The sequence below is a fragment of the Perkinsus marinus genome (genome assembly GCF_000006405.1).
Source record: "Perkinsus marinus ATCC 50983 genomic scaffold scf_1104296970094, whole genome shotgun sequence".
Lineage (NCBI taxonomy): Eukaryota > Perkinsozoa > Perkinsida > Perkinsidae > Perkinsus > Perkinsus marinus.
Genome location: NW_003202570.1, coordinates 25477 through 51440, shown reverse-complemented (window position 1 = coordinate 51440; position 25964 = coordinate 25477). Strand labels below are relative to the sequence as shown.

Genomic DNA, 25964 nt, shown 5'->3' with positions numbered 1-25964 from the left:
CCGATAGTCTGCAGCGACCGACCAACCAAGGAGGAAATGAGACGCCTATTGTTTTCGACACCACCGCCGTACTTCTCTTTCTTCAGTTTCAGGGCCTCTTGAAACTTCGCTTCCATCTCGGCGATCCTCTCAGCATGGTACACCTCCCTATGATAACCTGTTCGTGAGCCGTAAGCCAGCCTCCTCACCTCTGACGTAGCTGATAGTCTGACTGCGTTGTCAGCTCATCGACTTGGCGTTTGAGGTCCTTACGGAGGTGACGCTGCTCTTCCAAACCAGCTTTGGTCACCAGCACCTCATCTGAGTACCTTCACAACGGACAAGTCAAGTACGAGCCTACGGCAATTGGAAAGCTTTCACTAGCAATCGCTTTGGAGCATAATACAGAATCCTCCCATATTCCCTCGAGGAAACTAATTCGGATTCCCAGGGAGGCAAGAAACACAATTTCTCATCGCGCTTCCAAGGAGAAGCTTCCTAATAGACGCATTCTATCTATTCAAATGAAACGCAGAGACCCTGGCGTGACGGTCTGGTCCCGATCAAGCGCACGAGGGAACCAACGCGCTCCGGATGAACAAACGCAAGAAGGCCAATGGAGCTCACGGCATGTTTCGCTCCTCATATGCCGCTTCAGACATCCCATCCAGTCCGTCGGCGACCGGCAGCCTGCTCTTATCCCTGAATATAAATCTACACTATTGAGATTAACCATGACGAACCAACCATATATCAAACACATACACGCAACCGTCCTCTCCACACGTGAACAACAACCTGAGACAACGGCATTGCCACGACAGCAGAGCCAGCGAGGAGAAGTGATCAGCCTGTCAGACGGAGAGTGACCATGTACCTACCAACCGATAGTGGCCCCACACAAGCCTTACCTCTCATCATCGGATATCGCCATCCTCGTCACCTCTCCAAAGTGGCATGGATACTCCAAGAAACTGAATAAGGATCCATAAAACGAGTCTGATGAATGACGACGCGAATTCTCAGCAAATATATACTGCATTGTGAAACCGCGAGTCGAGATGATCACAGCCAGAGCAAGCCAGAGTACTTGGCATTAGCGTTCGAGTCCGATGATGCCGGGTCATCTCCAGCAGGGTCATCCTCCGAGGATGGAAGCCTATAGCAGCGGATAGCACCTCCCCGACCTGAGTTGGAATCTTTCCGCAGCGCCATAGAGAGTCTCATACCGTCTTCACTAGAATTCGGAGATGAAGTGCTCACAAACATCATCCTCGTGCCTGTCAATCGCGTATCATCCACGCAGCCCATAAGAGCAGAGCCTCACTCGCTCCCACACAGATTTGACCCAAGTTGACCGAGTCCGCACATCCATTCTCTTCACAGGGCGACTCCTCTCCAATAGTGTTCTGCAGTTGTGAGCAGTAAACCTCCCGAATGCTCTTGGTGTTACCAACAACGTACCTAGGAGAGACTATAACCAGTCCACTGCGAAACCGTCGACCAGACTACACGCGAGTGACCGGCAAGCCGAACATAAGCGGTCCCTTCTCAGTTTCTGTTGACATTTCCGTCCAGACCGCAGTTGAAGATACCAAGAGAGTCTTATTCACCCAGTCCGATATCCTCTGTCCTCCAGCCACTATGTTGTACTCGTATCTTCACACAGACCCCTCACTACTCCACCATTGCAAGCGACATCACTTGCTCTACTATATTCAGAGAGAACTAACTCACAAGCGATTCGTGGTGGGAACAGAAGCACTTACACAGCGCCATCCAGTCCACCACTGACCAATCTCGAATCGTCCCAATTCCAGCTGATCGTCCTGACCTAGAGGAAAGTCTACTTGCCATCACAGTGGGAGCTGCTTACTTTGTTGTTATGTCCCTTCAGGTGATAGAGAAGCTCGCACGTGTAAGTCTTATAGACCTGGCAGAGACGACCATCCGCAAACGCCTCTCCGAAAGAAGAAATGAGTGAACAAAAAAATAAAAAATTACATATACCCCTTGCGCTGCCACCTATGAGCAATACAAAGGCTAATTCTCTCTAAAATTTCGTCCACAGCCAACGAATAGTGCTACACATGAGCTCAAGTACAGGCAACGTCGATGAGCTCCCTAATAACCTCAATGCTGTTTCCACAAGCTGCAGCGAACATATGGCCACCGTTGCTAAAACGGCACTCTCTACAGCTCTTGATATGCGGAAAGTCCCTGTAAGTCTTCAGTTCATCCCTCAGGACCTAATCAGCCGACAGTCCAATCTCATAACAAACCTCGACGTTATCAATAAAGAGAGCCAATTAGGATCTCTCGACTGTCGCATGCAGTGTTAGGAAATATGATGGCTTTCTTCAACTGCGCTCTAAAATTTCCTCACTTGTATGGAAATTTCTATGCGATTTCGGGTAGAACCGTACAAGAACCAACAAGAATTTCCCGAAATTTCCTCAAAAGTCTCATATTGGCACCAACACATCTGGTCGACCATGTGCGTATTTCCCAACACTGCATGAGACATCTAACTACGTCTACTTAGACCTCAGAATATATGTTTTGTCTGCTCAACTAGTAGCTTCACTGCGTGTAGACTGTCAAGATATGCAGCAGTGATACTACTGCACATCTCTACACACCAGTAGTAGTATGCAATAGACGCTTCCTCACAGTCCCCATTAATACTTAACGTTGACTGCGTGCATATTTTTTCATTCACTAGAGCTTCAACTCGCTATTGATGATCACTGAACCTCTCCGCTTCCTCATAACTCACATCCATCAGCCGAAGTCTGTCGATGAAGCCAATCAGTGCTTGTAACCCACTTGGGTGCAGAGCGATTGAAAACGCATCTTCCATAAAGTACTGCTCCAGCTCGCAACGACGATCTCGAAAGTTCCAAAAGCGCACCTGAGCTGTTCGATCAACACCCCAAGCAGCATCCTTCATCTCACCGTATTGTCAACTCCACAAGTGGCGACTATCGGCTTTCGAGCGCAAATGCCCATTCCCAGTATTAGCCCACTGTGGAAGGAGCCTACACGATGGACTCGATAGCGATAAACATGAGATAGTCCCTACACAGCATCCAGTTCGCCATTTGTTCAACCGGGTTGTACTTCTCATCTTGCCGACCACCTTCCTTTCGAGATAGTGCATGCCTTACCCCTACAGCAGTTTGCTTTTCTCACTCGATCTCAGGAGTTTCCTCACTACATCACGAAAATTTACACACGATATAATGCAAAACATTGCCAAAAAACCGATAAAAGTTTCCCAGAAAATCTCCACAATTTCTACCATCATCACCAATTTCTATTCCCACACTACTGATAGCGCACTCACGTCTGACTGATCGAAGCGGGACGCAGAGCAACTGTCCGCACTCAGTGATCACTGCCAGGTAATTCTCCGATGGTGCCAGAGACACCGACACAGGTTTGATCAGGCTGACCTAACGGAGCATCACCATCCTGTACGAAATGATAATTCATCCCTTTTCACTTTGCTGTTCCTTCCAGCTCCGTACGATGATGAGAGTCCACTACCTGACGAATGCATATGACTGTTCGAAGCCGCATTCTTCGTCGCACCTTCATTTCTGCGGAAAAACTTTCCCGGTGGGTCAATCGTGAATACTCTGGACAAACGATACGGCTGAAACACCGCGGCTCATAGACTTCTGCATGAAATTTTTAACCTCATCTATGTCATCCGAGTTCCTCCTCAGCATCCTCACTACACTGTCCTCACCAACAGCAAGGAAGCCTCCTCTGGACCAGGGAATCATCGTACGATACGCCCCTTTTATAGTCGGGGCATCCATCGATAGTGAATACCTGATAGGAAGCACTCCATGAACACCTAAGCGATGATGAAAACTAAGCTCAACCCCATCACGCCAGCTCGGGACGAAGCGAACCGTACGGCAAAAATAATGAGGAAAACGAAACTTGGCACTCTCCAGAGCAAAAGGAGTTCTCAGCGACGATAAACCCTACTTGAAAACCCCATGCTGGTCAAACAGAACAAGGTTGCCAAATGCCGTAGCGCAGAGTATGTCGCCAGCCTGATGAGTTCATCACATGTAGACGAATCATTGACTAGTCCCCTCACCTGAGTCCATAAATGGTTGGTGATGATGAACTCACCAGAGGCATTACGGTGTGATGCTGGTAGACCCTGGAGGCGCTCCTCGACTGTTGCCTGCAGAAGCTGCTCAACAGATTCGCAGCACAGAAATCAAACGCGTATAAGAGTAGAAATACTCTATTTAAGGAAGTAATTAGGAATACACGTCTGTTGGGAAGACCGTTGCAGAAATCTCCTACATGCAGTTGAGTTTGCATACAAACAACATTCATAAGAGAAATCATCAAATGCATCACCAACTCCGTTAATCCCAACTTACTGCTGCCATCAGCTCTCCAGCATCAGACCTTTCGTAAACCGCCACCAAGTTGATTCCGGTGACACCTATTCTAGTGGAGTTGAAGAATGATACATGATCCGCCTGAGGGGGAACATACATATAACGTGAGCCTTCACAAGCCTTCGAAAAAAGTAGTGTCGGAAAGCTCACTAATTATCACGTGCCACAAAACTATCTTCCGAGTGAGCAGATACACTGAATGGAAATCCAATGAGGTGAATATATAGCGTGAAGAATAATCAATCCTCTTGGTCGTCATCATCCGATTCCACACACAAGAGACAACTCCGTAGTGTTCGAGCGAGTTTTCATAGCTCCGACTTCTTTCTCTAACACCTTAGCATTGATTGTCGATGGATATCCTCTCAAAAGATCGACGCTCGATGATACCCCTTCTTCTTCCGCATCCAAATTCTGCCAACAACATGCGTCTCAGAAAGTAATCACACGCGAGACCCCACCCCACCCAGCAAGACAGTTTACAGCCTGATCTGGTGGGCCCGTCAGCAGGCGCCTCCTGATATGCTGTGTGTGTGGCATGCTGTGGGCCTACTTGTGCAGCAACCGTTGACAACGCCACAATATATCTACAAGTACGACACAACTAACCTCACAAGGGGGTCAACCGTCCAAACTCCACAAAAGCCATGAAAATGCCACGACAGCGGGGTTACTCCAGGAGTCTGGCAAAGTACGTGAATCTATAATACGTACTTTTCCTCCCCATCAGAGAACGCCATGCAATCGATGTCCTCAAGTCCAGCGTCGGTTTGCAAAGTCTTGACTTTCTTCGAACTTGCAAGATCGAACACAGTGATGATAGCTCGCTCGTGGTGACGCCCTCCAACAGCTAGGTACCTTAAAATGCTATATCTATTATCCTTATCAATATGATATATAATGTTGGGATTAATCGTGTTTGACACACTGGAGCTCCACCCGCTTTACGTGAAAGTGGCGTAATACTCTGTGAAAAACGCAATATGCAGTAGTCATGAAATATATTTTCTCACTAGTTTTTTCATATCACGGGTGAAACTCCAGTGATATTCATATTCATGACATATGACGTAATGGCGTATTTTTAATAAATTAATAACTTTCAAATGCTCACTCCGCAAACCAAGGAAATGCTAAATGAATTCCAATTATGAGTTGAAGAATTTACGGTATGAAATTGATACCGTAAATTCTTCAAACTAGCAATACCATAAATTGATACTCTCAACCAAAGGAGCTCACCGTCTGTCACTCGACAATGCAGTACAGCAGATCCCCAGCCCTCCTTCTTCGCTGATAGTAGGCAGGAACGTTTGCGTATGGTGCTCTATCTCAAGATGGACCTGAGGAAGGATGACAGTTCTAACGGCAATTGACAGACATGGACCTCACAATGTTATTCCCAGCAACATAGACGACATGCTTCTCGTCGGTGAAGTGAACCTGCAGGCTTTGTGGGAAAATGTGCACATGATCAACTACATGTGTCTGTGACAACATGAAAAAATTCTCATTGGTTTCAAGTCACTTTCAAGCCAGTTCGTATAGAACTCCTGAGCTCAGCTGCGGAAAGCAAACACAAATTCTAACGCTGCGAGCCGCAGGAGAAACCATACCCAATGATCATCAGTTTTTCGACGCACATATGAAGCAATAAACGTGAAAAATATATTAGAAATATAATGAAATTTCACGCGTCCATCATGGAACCGATTCCAGATGTATTCGCCGACTAAAGCGTCACCGAAACTGCTATGAGAAAATCCCAACCGGTCGAGTAATCCATCAACCTCTCAGACGGAAGACTCTCATCTACAATTAAAGGCGCAATTTCTAGCTGTAGAGGAAAAGTGGCGAAAAAGATGGTATGACAATCGATGCCACCCACCCCGTTTTTGACATCAGATCGGACACCAAAGACGTAACGTGGCTGCAGGCTGACCGGGAAGCTCCCATCAAGTTCATCACCGTCGATTGCCTGAACACAATATCAGATCACCACACTGTGAAAGACGCCAACTGCCAATGCTCAATCATATGGTCTCGCGTTTCTATAGCCACTCCACGATGACCAGGCGCTCAAGACTAATCCTCAGTACGCAATTACTCACCACAGGACTCCTACTCACCAGCATCTCGGGTTCAACGACACCCATTAATTCCGATTGGTCACCTTCACTTGCCATTCAAAGAATCACAACTAAAACGCTCTTCTAAACTCCGCCCTCTCTCCGCGAGTAAAGGAATCACATTTCCCTTGTAAGGTGTTCATTCACCACAATTTTAATTAACAAACAAACAGTACAGCTAAAATAAATACACGGCTCAAGCCAAGTCATGCAATCAATCGAGCATCATCATCTCATCATCATCGCGACGAGCGTTCGATATAAACGACCCTTGATATTGAGGCACGATCTCCAGGGGAGAACATAGCACACCATCGCTAACTCGAGGAGCACACAGCCATAACGTCTAGAGGGTCTCTGAGATGGACATAATATCGAGTACCTTAAAAACTATCACATCCGCCTTCCGCACGCCTTTGGCCGCGGCTCAAAACTTCTCAGCTTCTTCGGGTTTCCTTACACTAATCTCCTCACGAAGGGTTACTTCTTTCACATTACATAGTAATGTTTACACTTCACGTTCAACTATGTCGAAACACAATATAGCTTCAGATCGGTTCTTATTAACCTCGAGAAATGACGTCTGCTCTTCAAACGCACTAGCCAATCGAGCTCGTTTTCCCTATAATCAATTTTCGGGGACACCACATATCTCACGATGCGTCGATCGCATCTGACCAATCGTGCATCGAGAGGATGTCGTCCACTTTGTCGTGAGTATCCAAACGAGTTACATGCAGAGCTGAGCTGAACCACCCTCAGAGGTCCTGGGGGGCGCCAACGAGATGAAGCTGCAAGGAAGCCCTGCCGGTTGACCGAGCCAGTCAGAACTAGGGGCCATACCACTAGCCTCCCTCTCGAGAATCCAGCAGAACATGAGCATACATTAACATAAACCATAGACCTGTGAACCTTTTAGCTGTACTAGACAATGGGCGGGAACTGTGCAATACAAAGGCTAACGAGCCTGACCACGAAGAGAAAACTCACATCAACCTTCCTGTTGATGCGCGCCGCACTCAAGGCGAGAGGATAATCCTCACGCGACGTATAGCATTAGGAGCTCTGCCCTACAGCGATACACCAATCATGCCGTTATAATGAAGAACTGCTGCATTGAATGAACCTTCGAAAGCCTAACCATTACGAGTAGAAAGTCATACGAATGAACACATGAGGAAAACTGGCGACGATTGAAGGACTGAACTCAACGTTGCAGCATCGGCAGAGCACCAAGGACCTGATAACGATTGTTGATGATGGAGATTGTGAAACATTATCTACTCCTAAAGAAGAAAAATATATGTGAATATTAAAAGCACTACGAGAAAATTCACCGACAACCGATATAGCAGTTCAGAAATAGGCCGTCTGAGGATATTTGAGATCCCCAACGATTCTAATGCTAGTATCACTATAATAATAGTAGCACCAGGCTAGTACAGAGGAGGAACACGACGATACTAAGCAAATTAATGATGGTGGTCATCGACGGCAGGACCGAGACGACAATGACCACCAATTTACGGGGAATAAGATTTCGATGAGTATGATTGTTGATTGAGATTAGCAAAATGATATGTAGAATGATGAAGATAGTAGTACTACATCAAAGGCAACTTAATACAGTCGAAAGTACGATGAATCTAACTAGCAGCAATATGATGAACTTCACAGAGGACAACATCCCTAGTACCACAAGGAGTCCGATACTGTGAATGAACGACATTATAATTTGATATCAAAACCACACAAGCAATCGCCATGAGCTGATGATTCTGAATTCATCACTGAGTGAGATAGTCATCTAGCGGACCAACATTGAACTGCAGACCCGCACCGTCGTCGTCAAAGCTGTTACCACCAAGCCTCAAGACGTGACCGTCAACTTCCACAGTGCCTGAGAGAATAGCCTCCTTCACAGAGAGGGCCACAATAGAGCTCTCGAACGTGACCTTGCACTCATTCTTATCGTCCACCACACAGGAGACCACCGAGCCAAATCGTGTTGACAACAGCTCGACCATCTGCCCACGGCTATGGCGAGAGGGAAGACCAGTGACGGTGATCTCATTGACAGAGCTCATCCCAGGCGGACTACACATACGCGAGTTGTTGTCGTTTTTTCTAGTGACAAACCTCCGAGGAGTAGCCATAGTCGTAGACCCTTTCCTGCCGCCAGAGAGAACTCGGCTATCCTTTCTGATGGTAGTATGGACACCACCACTCCGAGTAGCCGCCATCGGCACTGATTGCATCTTCGCCCAGTTGGCACTGCAAACCTTACGAGACTTCGAACTGGGCAGACGGAAGCCCTCATAGACTGAAGTGAACTTGACGGCCACATCATGGTCGACCAAATCAACAAAGGCATATCCCAGATTGCAATTGTTGGTCGCATCCTTGGGCGTGTATACGTAGCGAATGTGGGAGTCGGTAAAGAAACCCGAGGCGTTAAACTGCTCGATAAGCATAACTTCATCATACTTGTTGGGAATGTTTCTTAGAATAACAGTACACCATTCTCTAGGGTCGACCAAATGCTGTGGCAATGTGTTGAAAGGAGTAGCAGCATGAACCGTAGTAGAAGGCATTGATATACTGTTAGCCGACGACGAGGTGGTAGTCGAGAAGCTCTTAGCCCTCCTAAGGCCAGGCTCCATGGATGCTACTTGTGGAGACCCTTCTGGTGTAGGTGGCTCAACAGTAGTAGCAGTGAGAGGTCCCAAGGTAGCTGAGGTGAGATCATAATCGATATGGTGCCCACGGGTGTAGAGGTATGAGGGAGCGTCCTTAGTTGAAGTGGCAGCAATAGTTGACGTCTGATGATGTAGACTGTCAACACCAGCGACCAACTCCTTACAGTAGTCTTCCCAGATAACAGCAAACCGCTCAAGCATACGGGTAAGCGCACGAGTAGCACGTTCCTGGCTGACTGTAGCAACCGTGTCACCAGCGGCGGTTCTGGCAGCAGTAGAGGCAGCGTTCGAAAGGAGCTCAAGACTGGACCGGCTAGGTAGCGGCGCGCCAGCTTCCTCAACACCGATGTCGACCAGGGCCTCGATGAGGTTGAGGGGCATAGGCATAGTTAGGAACGTCGAAGAATCCATAGGTGATGCTATTGCCTGATGAGAATGAAGATCTCCATCAACTATTATACTGAACAATTCCTACCATACAAGGATCATCGAATTTGCCATAGCCGATCGGATCGCTGAAGTCACCTCCATCAGACTCCGTCATAGTAGAGTTACTCAGGTATGCCGAAAAGACACCCGTGTGGTCGTCGAGAGAGATTCCACCTGAAAGGTAACGACCATCACTTTACTCGCATCTTCAAGAGCATCACCAAAGATTCCATCCGGGCTCGGTGGAGTGGTCGGACGATGAGCCTCAATACAAGGCGGCTCTCCCTCACTGAATCCAGGTGGAGGGTTGAGCTTAAAAGCGTCATGGTAGGCCACGCATGGCCTCTCAGCCGCAACGCTCGCTCCGTCAGCCGAGACTTTATGGCAATCAAGTTGTTCCATGGGCAGATTGGAAAACAATGAATAGTGCGACAACTACGGACGCAGTCTGCACGCACGCGCAAGGATACGCGGATGAACCTGTAAAGATTCTTCACGCACTCTGTCGACTTTCTCTAGATACGACTATTATCTCTTTAAATTGGGAAGTGGCACCGTCAGTTATCGTGAAGTGTGCCGTCGGGGGATTGTAAACGACGAAACATGCGAGCGATTATCTCAAAGTAATCACGAATTCGTTTTATGATTGCGTGTGGCATCCACAGTCTAGTAAGTGCGGTGACGTCGGTTTCGTCTAGTACGGAAATGCAGATACCAGGAATCGAACCCGCGACCTCAACTATTCAACTACCATCCATTCCTGAGATGAAACATGGTGCATCTTATTGATTAATATATAAACCCACTGCATAGTATTTATGTGTGCAAAATCACATTGCAGACAAAATTGAAATCAGAAATGCTACCATCGCTCAACCATAAATACAGCATGCGGCATCACAAGGGCCCAACAAAGAACAGTATACGTGTCGCAGTCCAGTTGTGCCGGTGAGCGAGGTCCGGCGGACAACGCTAGTACTATCTGTTTCATGCCTTGTCAGACGGCGTAGGAAGAGGGGGTCCCATAATGGGATTCCCATTCGGACTTCGATGAGGAGTACAAGAAAGCTCCAGGCAGTTTCAATGCGCTCTACACACCTCGCTCTATGATCCTGCCTTGGGAGCGCAGTAGTCATAACAACGAAGCTGCTTCGTCGAGGCATGTTGGTTCGAGATAGGCTGATCCCAGCAGACCCATGTCGCATTTAGCGCTCATTTTCTCCCGCTACTTTTGAGCACGCACGACACGCCGACACGTGATGGAATGTTAGTCATCCTCAGATTTGCATGCTTTCATCACGCTTGGCACTTCGTAGCGACAATCGCTAGTTTCCCACAACCAGTAATCACTGGAGGAAGCACGTAGTGAAGTCCCACCGGGACGGTGCCTTATGGGCATGCCTATGAGAGCAATCATAGTATGCTACTTCGAAGCAACAAATACCCATACCACGTTTCCAGGACATCGTAAGTTGCGATATGTCAACTTAACCCTCGTTCAGCTGAAGGCTGCTTCTTCGACCAATCCCAGACATCCACTAGTATAATCGATCAGCCTATGTGTTTTCGCTTCATCGCTCATAGGAGCCACACGTATAAACCAATATTCATTCCCGACGGCCTTACTGACTTCAGCCGTCCCGACGTTGTTACAGGCAAAGACCACACTCAAGCCCCGAGGCACTACACTCGCTTCTACGACTATCTGTGCAGCCTACAACAACGCTGTTGTTGCTGTCTTCAACATTTGGTATCCACAATATGGATTCCACATGTTCACTCACACGATCATGTTTTGCGCCGCGCCACTTGCGCATGCGTAGTAGACATTGCATCCAGTGTGGTTGTGTGATACGTACATAATACAACCTGTGACACGGGTCCTGTGTGATTGTGCAAGACCACCCATGATACCGCATGCTAGCCCTACGCTAGTGTCACTTACTTTTCGAGAACCGCGGCTCAGTTGTGGAGGATGTCAGTTGCGTGCGACAGATAGACAGTAGACAGTTGGGTACGTGCCAGCCGTTTCATTTTTTTGTTCCTTCTCAAGACTCTAAGATTAGATTACGAGGTCGTGAGGTTGGTCAAGCTCAGCTCCTCGTTGCTTCATATGCCCTCCCAATGCCCGTGTGCATCTTGTGTGGGACGGTTATCTTGGTATTTATAATCCTACTTGTAGGAATGGCGACATCACTTGCATCGAGTTAAAGATTCTAACAGTTGTTGTACTAGACAGGCCTCCGTTGTCGAGTCCTGCTTGTTCAAATGTTGTTGTTGGTTGTTCCAAAGTTTCTATACCCGATGTGTTTAGTTATGCTTGTGGTTGCTTTTATTTGTATTTTCCTTAGGTCTTCCGTGAGTTGTCAATATGACCAACCCTAAATCTTCTCGCCCGATGGATGGTGCCGCTGCTCGTCGTATCATGTCTACGGCTTATGGCAACTCAGGCTCGGTCGAGAGTGGCTCCTTTGCTGCTCGTGCTCAGTCGGCAGCTCAGCGCAATATGAACAATGGTGTTGTGCCAGGATGGAGTGCGAGTGCTAATAGTGGCGCCTCCAAAGGCAGTGGCGGTTATATCCGTGGCAGCGGCTCCAACAAGTAAAGTCTTCCTCTTCTTATTTCAAAGATGATGACGATGATGATGATGATGATGAGAGTTTGTCGTCGTATCTTTACATTCTGGCTGTGAGAATCCATTGTAGTCGATGCATTGATATTATTCTAGTCATTGATTTTAAAGATTCGGGTTTTGTGTTGCACACAAGTCGAGGGTTCGTAAGGGTCACGAATGTTTAACACGATGTAGTTGTATGGTTGTTCTGTAAGGGCATCAATTGAGACATTGATATTGTCGGGGACACTACTTCCTTCGATTTAGTTACAAGTCTCAGATCAAACTTTGTTGCATGTCTCACGAGTGTTATGGTGCGCTGCTTCTCTCTGTTTTGTTGTGAGGATCAGCGGCCGTGTAATTAAGGACCTGCTCCTCGAGGCGTCACTTGAAGGGAGGATTCTTCACCGTCCCTTCGTAGAGGAGCATTCCCTTCAGAAAAGCTTTCCAAGTTGAGGGACCAGTGTCATTATTCTCGTTGGGGACGTGAAGCTCGAAAAAAGAATGATCTAATCCAAGCCTTCCCCATCTATATATATGGTTGTTGTAGATGAACTCTTCATCTATCCAATATCCAGTTAGCAAAATACATCGAGTATTACATAGAAATGTGTTCAGGGAGTGCAGTCAATGCCAAGAGTATTGGCCAAAGATACACTGTTAGATTCAGTCTACAATAATTCAGTCTACAATATCACAGTCATTACTGTCTCCAATCTCTAGGATCCTCGTGTTTTACCTCCGGTGAAAGTCGCATGTCACTCACATGTTTTTCTCTATCCCGAAAATAATAAGAAATTAGTTTACCCTCGCTGCTTATTGGCCGATATAGCTGTGTAACGAGGCGAATCTCCGAGGTCCGTAGCTGACCTGCACGCATGTGCATCTTTAGAGGTCACCCTGCTATGTTACGCGGCGGCCGGAGGATGAGCCTACGCGCTGAAGTCTCTAACGACCTTATGGGAGTAGTTTTAAGCCACCCACCTGCCAGGGCGGGACGTGAACTGCGGACTTCCTTCTCTCGTCGTCCCTCTCCCTCCTGAGTAATCCGTTGCCCATAGTTTGGGTCTGCTTACGGACCCTTGGAAGAATTTCATGCCCCACCCTCGCTGGTTATGGTCATGCTTTGCGCATACATAGTAGACATTGCGCCAAATGTGGTTGTGTGATAAGGACATAATACAACCTGTGTGATTGTGCAAGGCCCACGGGACACAGCGAGGTGGCGCATTCTAGTCCTACGCTAGAGCCATTAAGTTGTGGAGAATCGCTGCTCATATGGGAACTATCTTGGTCGTGTGCGACAGATAGACAGTTGGGCGCGTGGCAGCCGATTCATTTTTCTCTTCCATCTTTTGTATGCATTCCAATGTCATGGTCTCATTGTATCAGTGGGATCATCCCGGTAGTCATACTATGAATACTGCTCATACTATGATTTTCATAGTGGTATAATTCTAACAGTTGGTCAACTAGGTAGGGTACCGTTGGTGAGGCCTGCATTCATCATGTGCATTTTGGTAATTACTATTGCTGTCTTATAGAATAGTTCTTCCTTGAGGTTGCTGCTCTCAAGTTATTGTTGGTTGTTGCAACATTTCTCTACCTCATGCGTTGTTTAGTTATACCTAGCGCTTCCGTCTTTCGCATTTTCCTCAGGTCTTCCGTGAGTTGTCAATATGACCAACCCTAAATCTTCCCGCCCGATGGACGGTGCTGCTGCTCGTCGTATCATGTCTACGGCTTATGGCAACTCAGGCTCGGTCGAGAGTGGCTCCTTTGCTGCTCGTGCTCAGTCGGCAGCTCAGCGCAATATGAACAATGGTGTTGTGCCAGGATGGAGTGCAAGTGCCAATAGTGGCGCCTCCAAAGGCAGTGGCGGTTATATCCGTGGCAGCGGCTCCAACAAGTAAAGTCTTCCTCTTCTTATTTCAACGATGATGATGATGATGATGATGATGATGATGAGAGTTTGTCATCGTATCCTTCCATCCTGGGTGTGAGAATCCATTGTAGTCGATGCATTGGTATTATTCTAGTCATTGATTTAAAAGATTGGAGTTTTGTTCAATACAAGAGTCGAAGTTCCGTAAGGGTCATAGATTTTACGTGATCAACTGTCTGACTTCCGATGTTGGTGCTTTAGGTGAAAGGTGCACCGACTGAGACATTGATTCTATTATGCTAGGGAAGAAATCAATCGACAGAGGATAGATGAGTTCAGAGCGCTATCGAAAATGAACTCAGTTCATACACTTTGATCAGCGAAACGTCATGCATATGCATGAGCCTATTGTCTAGTGAGGGCAAGGTATTTTGAAGTATACGATGAGATTTGATGGGGCGCGTTGAATCAGTCCATTAAAAACTCGACTGGTGTCTGTCGACACCAAGTTGGTGTCATCATTGATGACTCATCAACGCTGTTAAAATGTTCATATGGTTCATGTCATTGGTGCCCTGTCAGTTTAAAAACTTTGAATGGAACAGTATCTGGCTGAAGATACTGACTGGCTCACTCTAGAATGAAGTCGAATGTGTTCACTCTATTTTCACCTATATCGTCATAGTTTCTATTGTGTCTTTGTAAGATTCAACAAGTAAGCGTATCTGTTGTTTTGTGTCTCTTCTGCTCGTGAGTAGTCTTCAACTGGGAAGGTTGAATTCATACGAGTGTCTCGACTACTAACATCACAGCTGGTGAACTGACAGCTCTTCAAGTGCCTTTTATGATTGCCGCATGTCATTGCGACTGGCTCCCCATAGAAAGCAACTAGTCCCGCCACCGTCAGCTGACTGTAGTTCTGCTCATGTACGCGATGCAGCAAAACGCCGTCCTTGGTATGAAACTTTCGCCGAAAAAGTCAGCACTTTATTTGGATGTCGAGCGGGAAAGTGTACACACTGTAGGGCCGAGTGAGCACCAGACGAGATTACGAGCAACGCTACGGTCTCACATCACAACCAGGCCGACGCAGTTCTATCGACCCTGAGGTCACTGCCACCCACTCTTGTCATTCATAGTCTATCCTCAGGCAGCTAGAGTAGCTCCTGAGCGGGAAATCATTGAAAAGGTTCGAGGCACACTTCCATCAGAGCTACCTCTTACGTGAGGCGTGCAAGAGCTAGCGTGCGCGTTTACACCAGTCAGATATGTGTACCTACCTAAGGACTACTTTTTGTATAAGTTCAAGCGGCATCCCATCACAGGGAAGATAACACTCGCCTGTGACCATCCTTGGACTGATTTCACTCTCATTGACTTGAAAGCCGCTACTGCGCGGAATCTTGGAATACCCCGACTCGCTGCTAAGGGTACTCCCCCGAATCATCAGGCCACCTGTCACCGCTCGAGGCAGGTGTAACTTCGCCCATCGGGATCAACACGCTGAGCATGTCAGAGATAGCATCTGATCCTTTCTACTTCAAAGCGACTATCCTTCCAATGAGTATGGCTGGCAACAGTGCGGAAGCTTCACTGTCGCTACCGTTTCAAGGGTCTTGGTATTTCACGAGTCTCATGGAACGGAAGCATACCGAGTGGTCCGCTCAAGTGAGTCAGAAAAAAGGGCAGCTGATGCCTCCCAAACAACATGAGATCTTCCTACAAAGTCTGAAGGCCGCGGTACAAGCTTTGCTTCACCCCACTTCCGGTAGTGCGCATCCCCTCAGCTCGTCGATACACCTGTTCGATACGTCCGCGGTAGTCATAGTGCGGCGATGGTGATGGTAGCAAGAAGACTCGTGGAAACGGTAACTCTGTTGCATCACTTCAACAGGCACCATTGCTATTCACCGCCCGCCTCGTCTCGGCTTCAGCGACTTACTTAACAATGTCATTCAAATAGCAGCCATCCCCACTCTAGCAACTCTTGGCTTTCAGCTCTGCGGCGGCGTTTCAATGGGGGCCCATTCTCTGTTTCTTCTTGGGCTTACTATCAAGTGTAAAAGGCAACAATTGTTATTAGTGAGTTCAAGCCAGCAACATACTAAGTACGCCCTACTGCAAGTCCCATAGTTACCGTCTCCAACGAGCCTCATCAGCTCCCTTGCGGTGGATCATCCTAGTACTATGTATCATCGAGCTGATGCATGCGTGGGTATGCAAAGCTTTTGTTCACTAGTTCTCCCATAATCTTGCTAGGATGCTGCCTCCCCCCTCAACACCTTCGAGATCATCATGATCTTAACTACACTATTACTGCTAGTTATTGATATAATCACTGGAGACTTGACCAGCCTAGTTATATCTTTCAACAGGGGTTCCCGCATCGAAGTCCTTGTGGAGCTTCCTGGAAGAGTGAGTGCCTGTACTGGTCAGTCATAGTCTTGTCATATAAGGTATACCTATGCAGACGACTCGGTTCCCATAAGAACCTGCCTCAGGGAGTGAAGAACAAATCGTTGTTGGTCTCCTCGACAGTCAGCAGTCGTGTCGTTGGTACGCTCCTGTCGCTACCGGCTCTGGCCTATATCGTCAGGCCTCCAGTTGGCTGTCAGTTCTCCTCCAGACTTGTGTATCGTTGCTTACATCGAAGGAGCTCTAGTGGAGCTCACTCCCATCGAGGCTGGAAACCTCAAGGTCAGCTCAGAACTGGATTAGACGTTCGTTCAGAGAGAGATGGTATTGTCTCAGAAGTTGTCAGAATCATGCCAAGCGATAATCAAAGAGAGAACTTCAACAGTCCCACCAGTCGTGCGCATGTAAGGAATCGTCTAGACTGTGGCACTCGGCGTAGCTCCCTCTGTGTTCGATACTTATGTTGTCTTCTATGCTGTTGAACCTTGACCTTGCCTCAGCCTCTCCACGGGTACTTTCTCTGCCAACAATGGACGGTAGAGATGAAGGAAGTTTCTATGTTGGGTGGAAATTTGGCCCAAAACTAGATCACTAAACTAGGGCAGAGATAGAGCCTCGCAATTTCAAGCTGCTCCGTATAATATCACACTTCAAATGCGAGATTGTTTTGTTGAATGGTGATAACTTGTTGTGTTCAGTCGGTAGCTCAACAAACCGTTGAAGCAAATTCGATGGTAGTAGCGAGTCACTTCATCAGCACAGTGCTACAAATTCCCTGGGGAAGAACTGTCGCGGCGAAGGTAGAGCTGCCTATAAGTGGTGTGTGAAATGCCCGAAGTATCAGGCTGATCAGATGATCCAGTGGGAGAGCTTGAGAGAAGCTGTAGAGGTCGATGATGTCAGTGACCTTCTGCACTGCGTCCCGAAACGTTCATGGTCACCTCCCCATGTTGCGTTGTTGAGGAACGCAGGCCTCTCAAGATTTCTGACCTGGCCGTTGTGGGATAGCGCTCCACTGGCATCGATAATGCAGGATTGAACTCACTATCTCCATGCGACGTCGTTGGTCCCACTTCCATGCCCTAACGAGTCAAGTCTCGTCAACTATGATATCCTTACATAAAACTGTTGTCGATATGATAGTTCTGCCTCTTGATCATTAAGAGTTACACTCAAGTGTTGTTCGCGGGTAGTGCACTTCCGCAAATGCTCTTCAAGGTGACCACAATGTTTTATGCCGAACAAAAGAAACCCGAGATTATAGTAGAAAAATTGAAGGTCCTTCAGCAACGATCAGTGTAACAGAGAAAGCGAGAAATTACATCTTCTGGGGTATGGTCTGTACAATCTGCGAAAAACTTGGAAATATATCCGGGCTGATGACAGCGTTCACTAAAGAAATGCGAGAAAACTTGAACTGATATATCATACAAAAGTTTCGGTCGACGTGTTCCAAGTCACTTTCGTGACAAAAGCTTCAACTTGCTGTTTATGATAGGGAATGCCGCAGCGCCTGAGTTTAGCAATAGCGACTGTGGTGGAGTGAATGGCACGCTCCCCTAAAAGGGGCAACGTCACACTGATAATATTCAACTTCGCGGTACCTCTCTTGGGCCCTGTCAAGTACTCTATGACGCTGCCCAGCTGACCAGCAGTGGATGAACTCCCGGCACCCACGAATAACAACGGTGGTGCTTCGGCCTCTTCAGATTCGACTGAAGCGACAGAGGTAAGGGAGGAGGCGGACAACGACGAGCAAGCTACCAGATGCAGTACGTAGGAGTAGTCGATGAGCCACTTGAAGACTGTCACTGTAGCCTTCCATCTCAAGATGGAAAGAGACCGTATCAGTCTGTTGACGGGCGACGAACTGTTCCACACGATGTAGAACAGCAACACCTGAAGGTCACTTAGAGAGGCCAGTCGATGAAGATTTACTGGAGGTTCCATTAACAAGCACAGCTCGGCGGTCAAGTTGCCATTGGCCTTTCAGCATATTATCAGCGTGCATCACTACGGGAACCTACATCGAACATGCTCAACGAGACCGTCGATATACGACCTTACGAAGATCCCTGCGACATGGACAGCAGCTTCATCATCATCCTCGGAAATCTCTGCTACACGATACGCCAATCCGAGCGCATTCATAGCACCCTAAGCAGCGGTCGATGACTCACGAAAGCCACCACAGTAATGCACTCACTTCGGAGTCTCTAGCTCCAACGCCTACCACCATGTTGGTGATAGATCTCGTAGTCGGCGGGATGACGCTTCGTGCCAGAATGACGTCACATTGCGCTTTGAGAATCTGATCAAATTCAAGCGTTCGTTGCGGGCGAGAAGAGAGAGCTCTCACAATATCCCTATGGCGCGTTTGAACTCTTCCTGAATCGCCAACAACGAGAAACTCAGTCTTCTTTGAGAGTTCCACAACTCTAGTAAGGAAGTCTCCCGGATCAACACGAACAACATGGATGTCGAAAAGAATGGAAGGATCTATTAATCGTGCCTGCAGACCAACACTGGGGGGGGTTGATGGGACCAAAGACCTACACGCCGGCGCGCCATAAGCTGCATCTCAGCGGATTGGTTAGCGACTTCGGGGCCTCGAATGAAATGAACAACTTTGATGTTCTCACCCGGCTTCACGAGACGGATGCCCCAGTCGACAACAGGCTCCCACTTCTCGCTTGCTAGGAGCAAAACCTGACATTTCGAGCAAGAAATGCCCAACCCAGGGATCGAACCGGGGACTCTCACTGCTCTGTAATGTTCTGCTTCGGGCAAAGGACTCGTCAGTTCCTCCTCAGAAACACCGTTCGAAGATTCTAAAGAGGGGAGAGTTTTTCTATCGTTAGTAACAGTCCAGATATACCGAGAATAGCAAACTGTTCTTTCGGAGGTTCCAAATCGTCAGCCAATGTGAGCACTTGACGTAGAACAGACTTAAGAACTTTAGAATGGCAATATCGTCTGGATGTGCTCGAGCGGTGATGAACAGCATAGGGAGTAACCAGGACCTTTGAGTCAACATGGAAGGGTACAAATTCAACGACGTGACGCACCCTCGTTGATAAGTGCAGAACTTCGTCGAGGGCTGAAGCGGTCGGGACGACAGACTGAGAGAATCGCATTGGGCACGAAAAGGGGATGCTTAACGCGCTTACCTGGACCCGGACCTCCAAAGGCATCTCCCACGACGATATGAGGTTAGTAAAATTATTCGAACAGCTACATGACGTGACGCAGTCGGCAAAGCCGTACTGGGCCGAGTCACTGACGACCACGGCCATCGTGCACAAGTGGATGACTCGAACTTCTGAGGGGAACGGTAGGGTGGAATATGATACCTTCAATAAGCCCTTACCATAGTGACGATGACCGTTGTCACGCCCCAACCAGCCCTGGAGTATATCCCTGACCGTGCTCAGTGTTAGCGCGGACTTCTCCATGTCGTTACATAGCACTATGGCATCGAGGGAATGGCGGGAGCCTAAAAGACCCCACTATAGCAAGTCATTTTCTATCTAGACTTACCACGCTTGCTACCAACACTGTAAGAAGATTCTGTCGAGGTGAAAACATCACAGCTTCCAGAGTCTTCGACGCTCTCTCCAGAACTGAACTGAGCTCGCAATGTGACGGCTGGAAAATTAACTTGGCTTTTCCGAGTTACTCGGTCGCCGACCAGAGATGCACCCTCAATATTCAAGGATATGCTATGGTCGGTGATATCTCCTGACGGCCTGAGCATCATCATTCGAACAAAGTTGGAAAACTCTGTACTCGATAGTCTGCTGTTGAATACCATACGCGGCGCACTACGAAAAATGACCTGCGTGGGATTTGTACCCGCGTGCACAGTTTCCATCCTGCGAACGATGTTCACGTCACTCGCACAAGCGTCGTTGGTCTCAGCCTTTCCAAGAAATCACACGCTATCCAAGGTTTGACCTTAGTTTGGTCGGTTGCCGATAGCATATCCCCTCCCTCGTAGATCATCGAATCATACCAGCTCGGATCTTGTACTTGCGTGCAGTTATTCCGGGTCCACTTCTTGGCACATCTCGAGAGAAGTCGAGTTACGAGCCTCCTCTTCCGAGTTTCGGAGCCAAATGGAGTGCCCTGATTTCCGAATCTGGGTTCTCGGAAAAATTGTTATCCAAGCTCGGATAAAAACTATGAATCGAAGTGCGGTAAAAAAACGAGCGTTTTAACGCTGATTACAAATGCGGGAAAATTCGTGTCCATGAGCGAGAAAGTAATGATAATCCTATCGATCCGAAAAGGAGCCCGACAGTAACCATCAGCAGTGGGCTCTTCAGGAGACCAGCTTAGCAGCGATAACATCCATGGCGATGCTACGTTTAACTATTTCCCTGCTGATGATGACACGCACAAGGTGCAGGAGCTCTTAGTCAAACGGCCACCAAGTTGCTCTGCCAGCTCCTAAGCTTAGGCATGCACATGTGAGTAATCAGCTGATCCTCATACCAACAGTTTGGAATGCTATCACTCGTCCAGATGTTTCTATCGTGTCCGTAGACCTCGATAAGCAAGCTTTTTCTGTGATGCACAAGTCTTGGTCTGCGCCAACTGCTTTCGAGGCGTAATATTTATTTCTGAAATCCTCCTAGAGGCTCTGGACTGGCGGTCGGTGTGTAGTACAGTCTCACAGTTTTAGTGTCAAACACGTATTATAATTTTCCCTTTCAACCGTTTTGTTCCGTTCTTGCCAGTTTCGGGGTGGTGGAAATCTGCTGGAAAGTGTACTTTTTACATCATGAGTTTTCATCAGGCTGAGGATATGATTAAAGAGGCCGAGCAGAAGGCCCAAGGCGTAAAAGGGAGCCTCCGATATTCGTTGCATATCGTCTCGTATCGCAGTCGAAAGGCATTTTCTCCTTTCTCGGAGGAGGACCAAGCTACGACGAGGCCGCTGATTTGTACAAGAACGCTGCGAATCAGTTCAAGCTCTTGAAGGACTGGAATCGGGCTGGGGAAACGCTGGTGGGTTCTTCTACTCTTCCTGTAGCTGGCCATAGTTGGAGTAGGTCCGGGCAGGGGAGATGATGGGCAAGTATGGCTCGGCATCTGATGAGGCTCACTACTACGAGGAGGCAGGAAATGCCTTTAGACGGGCTGAGAGAATCCACGATGCTATCACATGGTAGTGGTGATGAAGACTAGACTGATGGCAGTGGTGATACGCAAGGTATGAGCATGCGGTAAAGATATACAGCTCGGCTGGTCGATTCCAGGCAGGCGGGAAGATCCTACGAACAAGTAATACAGAGTAGGGCCTGGGGTTGGCAGTTGTGCATGCGTGCAGTTGCGGAGATTTCTGAGGAGGATATCGATGTCAAAGCAGAGGAGGCATTGACCTACTACAAGAAGGCGGCTGATATGTTCGAAATGGACGAGTGATAAAACTTCCGTGTATAAATTCACTTGGTAGTCGTACCCCTAGATACAGCAAGGCCCCTCATTCCCAGTGTATGCTGAAGGTCGCTGAACTTTCAGCCGAAGTCGGTAAATACGAAGATGCTGCTAAGATATTCGAGAAGGAAGGTATGCAGTCGGGGTCATTGATTTTGGGCTTATTCATGCTGACAGGGGAAAAAGCGTTGCATAATTCTATGCTACAATTCGGTGCTCGGGAGCATTTCCTGAAGGCTGGCATCATGTGGATGTGTGCTGGTGATCCGGTTACTGCTAGTATAGCAGTTGAGAGGTGGTAGTATTGGGCGAAAGTAGTTGAGGACTGTTCGGGTGTAGGTATATGTCGGAGGACCCTCGCCTGGCTACTTCACGCGAAGGGGAGCTGCTGCAGGATATGACTCAGGCATTTTCGAATAACGATGTTGATGCATTCGTGGATGCACTACACAAGTAAGACGATTTGCGGGAGGGATGGTATGGATTATTCATATGCAGATACGACTCCGTGACCAGACTGGATGCGTGGAAGACTGAGATGCTATGCAAGGTAGTAGTATCTATTTAGTTGGCCTCCTATAGGAGGGACTTTTGCAATAGGTGAAGGAGATCATGGCACCCAGCGCAGAGAATCAGGCAAACGATGTGGACCTAACCTGAGGAGGGGTCTGCTGCTGCTGCTGAATACACTCTGGCAACTCTGCACGATGGGGGGATTCCCTTTAGCGACACCTTATTCTTGTATGCTTCCACCACTGGCCTAGCTGTTGTGTTTCAGTAAAGAATATTGGAATATATGTTCGATTTTCTCAGCTGATCCGGACGGTTTCCTCACTACATTATAGGGATCTGCGTTATACATGTTCACACGGTTGTCCAGTCAATATTTCCACGTCGCTTATTGTCCATGCTAAATTCGGGGTTCTTCTCGTCTGTCTGCATTCCCTATACCCAGCGCTTCTGCTGATGGGAACTATTGACCTGTTGTGATCTCTTGAACTGTTCGGTCATCATTGAATACGTGAAATTCTCTTTGTGCCCGAGGGGCTTGGAAATGACCTTAATAAATTATGGGTTAATCATGGCCATAGTTAGCCGCAGCGAATACTGGAACGCTACACTAAGGTGACACACTCACAAAATCACGTCTCGAACCGTCACGGCTTGCGGTGATAACCTCAGACACTCACATGCTAAGGGACAATAATACGAATACTATAGACAATCAGATGTTGTATTAATGCGAGAATTGAGAGGAAGGCGATGATGCACAATAAAATGTCCGAGAAGAAGAAAATTAGGAAGATCGTCTTCGCAGAAGGCCCGGAGTCACCCTCGATTGTTTCATCTTCGTGGAGCAGAATCAAATTTTGGAAATTTTTCCGCCATTTTTCGTGTGCTTCGATCCTCTTATCCTCATCGGGTTCAGTTTTGATCCGATCCATGCCTCGGAAAAAGACGACGAAGGTGGGCATAAGGAGATGCTCGACAAGGAATGCCCTCACGGCAAAGAGGCGATCAACTATCTGGCTGAACGCACTGGGGTTCTTAACGTTATTTGTGCCAAAGTTGCGGGCGCGCGCGATGTACCGCGGCCCACCATGATTGATGATGGTTTGCCCGAAGCCTTTCATAATCATCATTTCAAATCTATAAACCTGAATAGGTGCAGTGAGGGGGTGCCTGAATGCAGCCTTGGTTTCCGGAACGGCTAGCAATGCCTGCGTCAGAATTGGCCCTAGACCAATGAGGTGGTAGCCGAAAGAATGCAGGAGCACGTTAAAAAGCTCATAGCCAGAACCTGATGATGGGCCCTTGCTATAATTATAGGCATCAAGAGTGAGCATGAGATGGAGATCAGCAACAAGCTCAGAACAAGATGCTACCGAATTGCATGGGTTGTAGGCGTCCTCCAGGCCCAACAGGTAACCAACGAAGCGACACAGGTGGATGTATGCTTCAATATCGTCCTCGGTCAAGGCATTACAGTTGAGGTCATTCTTGACAATATCAACCGCCATACCAGAAAAGGCTAATAAGGCAAGCGCCATATCAAACTGAGAAACCGCCACGCCGACGTCACAGCGACCAAGAGCTGTGATGTGTTCCCTTGCTTGAGTGTGCATACAGCGAACACGGAGGAGACTCTTGCGAGCGGTCGAAGTTGAATCGAATAGATCCGAACCAGGGGTCATCCACAAGGCAACATGCCCAACGGTGTCTTTGTACCGACGACAGGTTTGCAGTAGGTCAGCAGTATACCCACCGGGACTATGAACGAGGACGTCCGCGAACCGCGATATGCGGGAACCCAGAACAAGATTGATAAGCATACCATAGCAGAATGCTGGAGGTCGCTCTCCGAAGACTTCTTGTCCTCGAATGACCCGATCCTTGTTGACCCATTTTGGAAGAATCTCAACACCGCTGGATACAGTCTGCTCATTGTGATGGGCGAAGCGATCAGGAATAGTGTGGCCTTCCATCATACGTCTTAATGCTGGGCACTTCCCCTCTGGGAGGCGAGGCAGAGCATAGTCGGAACACTCGGACATGTTCATGATGAAAGTAAACTGAGTACAAGTGGGCTCATTCGCTTCTCGCAACAAGCGCAAATCCGGAATGGCCTCAACTTGAAATGGTACTCATAAATGCGTAGTGATAGCAGGAGAATACAGCATAGATGAACAGTGATATACCAAGGCCGAGGAAAAGGATCCACGACGATGCATCGAGAATCAAAAATATCTTGGAAATTGTCTCTGGTCGATAGAATGATATACTTGGGAAGAAATAGTCCCTATCATCAAGAACGAGCTCGCTGAAGTTGCCACGCCACTTCTCATAGGCTCGTAGGCGTTCATCTTCATTATAGTCCATAGCTACCACAGACCCTCTTCCCCCCAACAGCAGTGCTAACAATGGGAATGTTAAATATTCCACCATCAAACCCTTAGCTAGCAGTAATGCTTCAAATACCATCACCAACCATGTGGGCTCCCGAGCTGAGTTCAAGCCGAGCTTTCGAGGCAAATTATGGAGCGCCGTGGGGGGATTGGGAGGGACCCTTCTACTGAGTAAGCCAATGAGCAGGTAAACCTCCAAGTATCGCACGCCCTTTGGGATCTTAGCAGGGTGGGTAAAACCGGCCTTGGTCAGTCCAACACATGGAAGAGCTCGAGTTACGGTAGGTCCCAGGCCTATACCAAACTTCCCGAACGATTTCAGAATGGAGTGGTACAGAATCTGGCCGGAGTCGCCGATTTCATTTTCATTAGCATCTAGATTGGAGACAAGATAGAGGTCGGCCAGCAGGTCAGAACATAGGCTCACTGAGGCACAAGGATTGTAATCATCGTGAATGCCGAGGAGCCAGCCTATATACCGCCACAAGTGAATGTACGCCGCTATGTCGTGTTGAGATAACTCAGCGAACCCGAACTCGTTCTTTACATAATCTACGGCCATTCCCGAGAAGGCCAGCAGAACTATAGCTAGATCGTATTGGGAAACTGGAGCTCCTATAGAGCACCTTCCCAACGCTTGCACTCGCATTCTGGCAGCTACATGCATGGCTCGGACTTGTGATAAACTCTTACGGGCTGGAGACTGATGATCGAACAGGTCATGGGAGATCCAACATAAAATGTGCATGGCAGTGTCACGAAAGCGGCGGAATGTCTGTAGTGCATCCCCACAGTAGCCGCCAGGACTATGCAATAGAACATCGGCAAATCTCGAGATCCTACACCCGAGGATAAGTGATACCATCATAGAGGAAAACAATGGTCGGCCTAACTTGAGGAAGACCCTTTGACCACGCCGTACAAGATCTGTATCAACCCATGTAGGAAGATCCTGAGCAGGCAGGCCGCTATCCCGATCCCGCAATAGGGTTCCTCCGTTATCTGTGAGGACAATAGCTTCTGTTAGTCG

At 47.9% G+C, this 25964-nt stretch overlaps 8 protein-coding genes across 8 annotated transcripts in view; 3 read left to right on the top strand and 5 right to left on the bottom strand.

Moving 5' to 3' along the window:
* Pmar_PMAR018359 (conserved hypothetical protein) overlaps window positions 1-2932 on the bottom strand; it is a gene marked incomplete at both ends in the record, with an annotated part of 4145 nt that extends 1213 nt beyond the window's left edge. Inside the window, 12 exons of the mRNA XM_002767712.1 lie at window positions 27-147; window positions 189-308; window positions 607-681; window positions 727-777; window positions 891-953; window positions 1070-1166; window positions 1307-1443; window positions 1492-1638; window positions 1749-1813; window positions 1856-1912; window positions 2112-2228; window positions 2759-2932. Coding sequence (XP_002767758.1) covers window positions 27-147; window positions 189-308; window positions 607-681; window positions 727-777; window positions 891-953; window positions 1070-1166; window positions 1307-1443; window positions 1492-1638; window positions 1749-1813; window positions 1856-1912; window positions 2112-2228; window positions 2759-2932 — 1224 coding nt within the window. The remainder of the gene's footprint in view (window positions 1-26; window positions 148-188; window positions 309-606; window positions 682-726; window positions 778-890; window positions 954-1069; window positions 1167-1306; window positions 1444-1491; window positions 1639-1748; window positions 1814-1855; window positions 1913-2111; window positions 2229-2758) is intronic.
* Window positions 2933-3020: 88 nt separating this feature from the next.
* Pmar_PMAR018358 (hypothetical protein) lies at window positions 3021-6601 on the bottom strand (the record flags this gene model as incomplete). The annotated part of the gene is made up of 12 exons (XM_002767711.1): window positions 3021-3151; window positions 3329-3437; window positions 3726-3822; window positions 3985-4052; window positions 4100-4189; window positions 4395-4496; window positions 4752-4829; window positions 4882-5002; window positions 5130-5273; window positions 5658-5758; window positions 6304-6393; window positions 6545-6601. The coding sequence occupies 12 exons, from the start codon at window positions 6599-6601 to the stop codon at window positions 3021-3023; spliced, it is 1188 nt and encodes a 395-aa protein (XP_002767757.1).
* Window positions 6602-8331: 1730 nt separating this feature from the next.
* Pmar_PMAR018357 (hypothetical protein) lies at window positions 8332-10074 on the bottom strand (the record flags this gene model as incomplete). Its single annotated transcript, XM_002767710.1, has 3 exons — window positions 8332-9669; window positions 9719-9846; window positions 9894-10074. 3 exons carry the CDS (start codon window positions 10072-10074, stop codon window positions 8332-8334), a joined length of 1647 nt encoding a protein of 548 aa, XP_002767756.1.
* A 1947-nt stretch (window positions 10075-12021) lies between these two features.
* Pmar_PMAR018356 (conserved hypothetical protein) lies at window positions 12022-12410 on the top strand. Its single transcript, XM_002767709.1, has one exon. It carries the CDS (start codon window positions 12044-12046, stop codon window positions 12275-12277), a length of 234 nt encoding a protein of 77 aa, XP_002767755.1. The 5' UTR covers window positions 12022-12043; the 3' UTR covers window positions 12278-12410.
* Window positions 12411-13965: 1555 nt separating this feature from the next.
* On the top strand, window positions 13966-14199 carry Pmar_PMAR018355 (conserved hypothetical protein; the record flags this gene model as incomplete). The annotated part of the gene is made up of 1 exon (XM_002767708.1): window positions 13966-14199. One exon carries the CDS (start codon window positions 13966-13968, stop codon window positions 14197-14199), a length of 234 nt encoding a protein of 77 aa, XP_002767754.1.
* A 3645-nt stretch (window positions 14200-17844) lies between these two features.
* Pmar_PMAR018354 (hypothetical protein) lies at window positions 17845-20371 on the bottom strand. The gene is made up of 14 exons (XM_002767707.1): window positions 20127-20371; window positions 19957-20082; window positions 19757-19908; window positions 19655-19708; window positions 19465-19609; window positions 19350-19417; window positions 19143-19295; window positions 18946-19098; window positions 18793-18897; window positions 18654-18743; window positions 18525-18609; window positions 18351-18485; window positions 18191-18301; window positions 17845-18145 (listed from the first exon to the last, which is right to left on the bottom strand). Exons 1-14 carry the CDS (start codon window positions 20347-20349, stop codon window positions 18012-18014), a joined length of 1734 nt encoding a protein of 577 aa, XP_002767753.1. The 5' UTR covers window positions 20350-20371; the 3' UTR covers window positions 17845-18011.
* Window positions 20372-21372: 1001 nt separating this feature from the next.
* On the top strand, window positions 21373-22767 carry Pmar_PMAR018353 (alpha-soluble NSF attachment protein, putative; the record flags this gene model as incomplete). The annotated part of the gene is made up of 10 exons (XM_002767706.1): window positions 21373-21429; window positions 21477-21599; window positions 21644-21759; window positions 21805-21875; window positions 21922-22012; window positions 22060-22160; window positions 22206-22323; window positions 22368-22481; window positions 22527-22578; window positions 22629-22767. 10 exons carry the CDS (start codon window positions 21373-21375, stop codon window positions 22686-22688), a joined length of 903 nt encoding a protein of 300 aa, XP_002767752.1. The 3' UTR covers window positions 22689-22767.
* Window positions 22768-23221: 454 nt separating this feature from the next.
* On the bottom strand, window positions 23222-24589 carry Pmar_PMAR018352 (hypothetical protein; the record flags this gene model as incomplete). Its single annotated transcript, XM_002767705.1, has 1 exon — window positions 23222-24589. One exon carries the CDS (start codon window positions 24587-24589, stop codon window positions 23222-23224), a length of 1368 nt encoding a protein of 455 aa, XP_002767751.1.
* Window positions 24590-25964: the final 1375 nt, after the last annotated feature.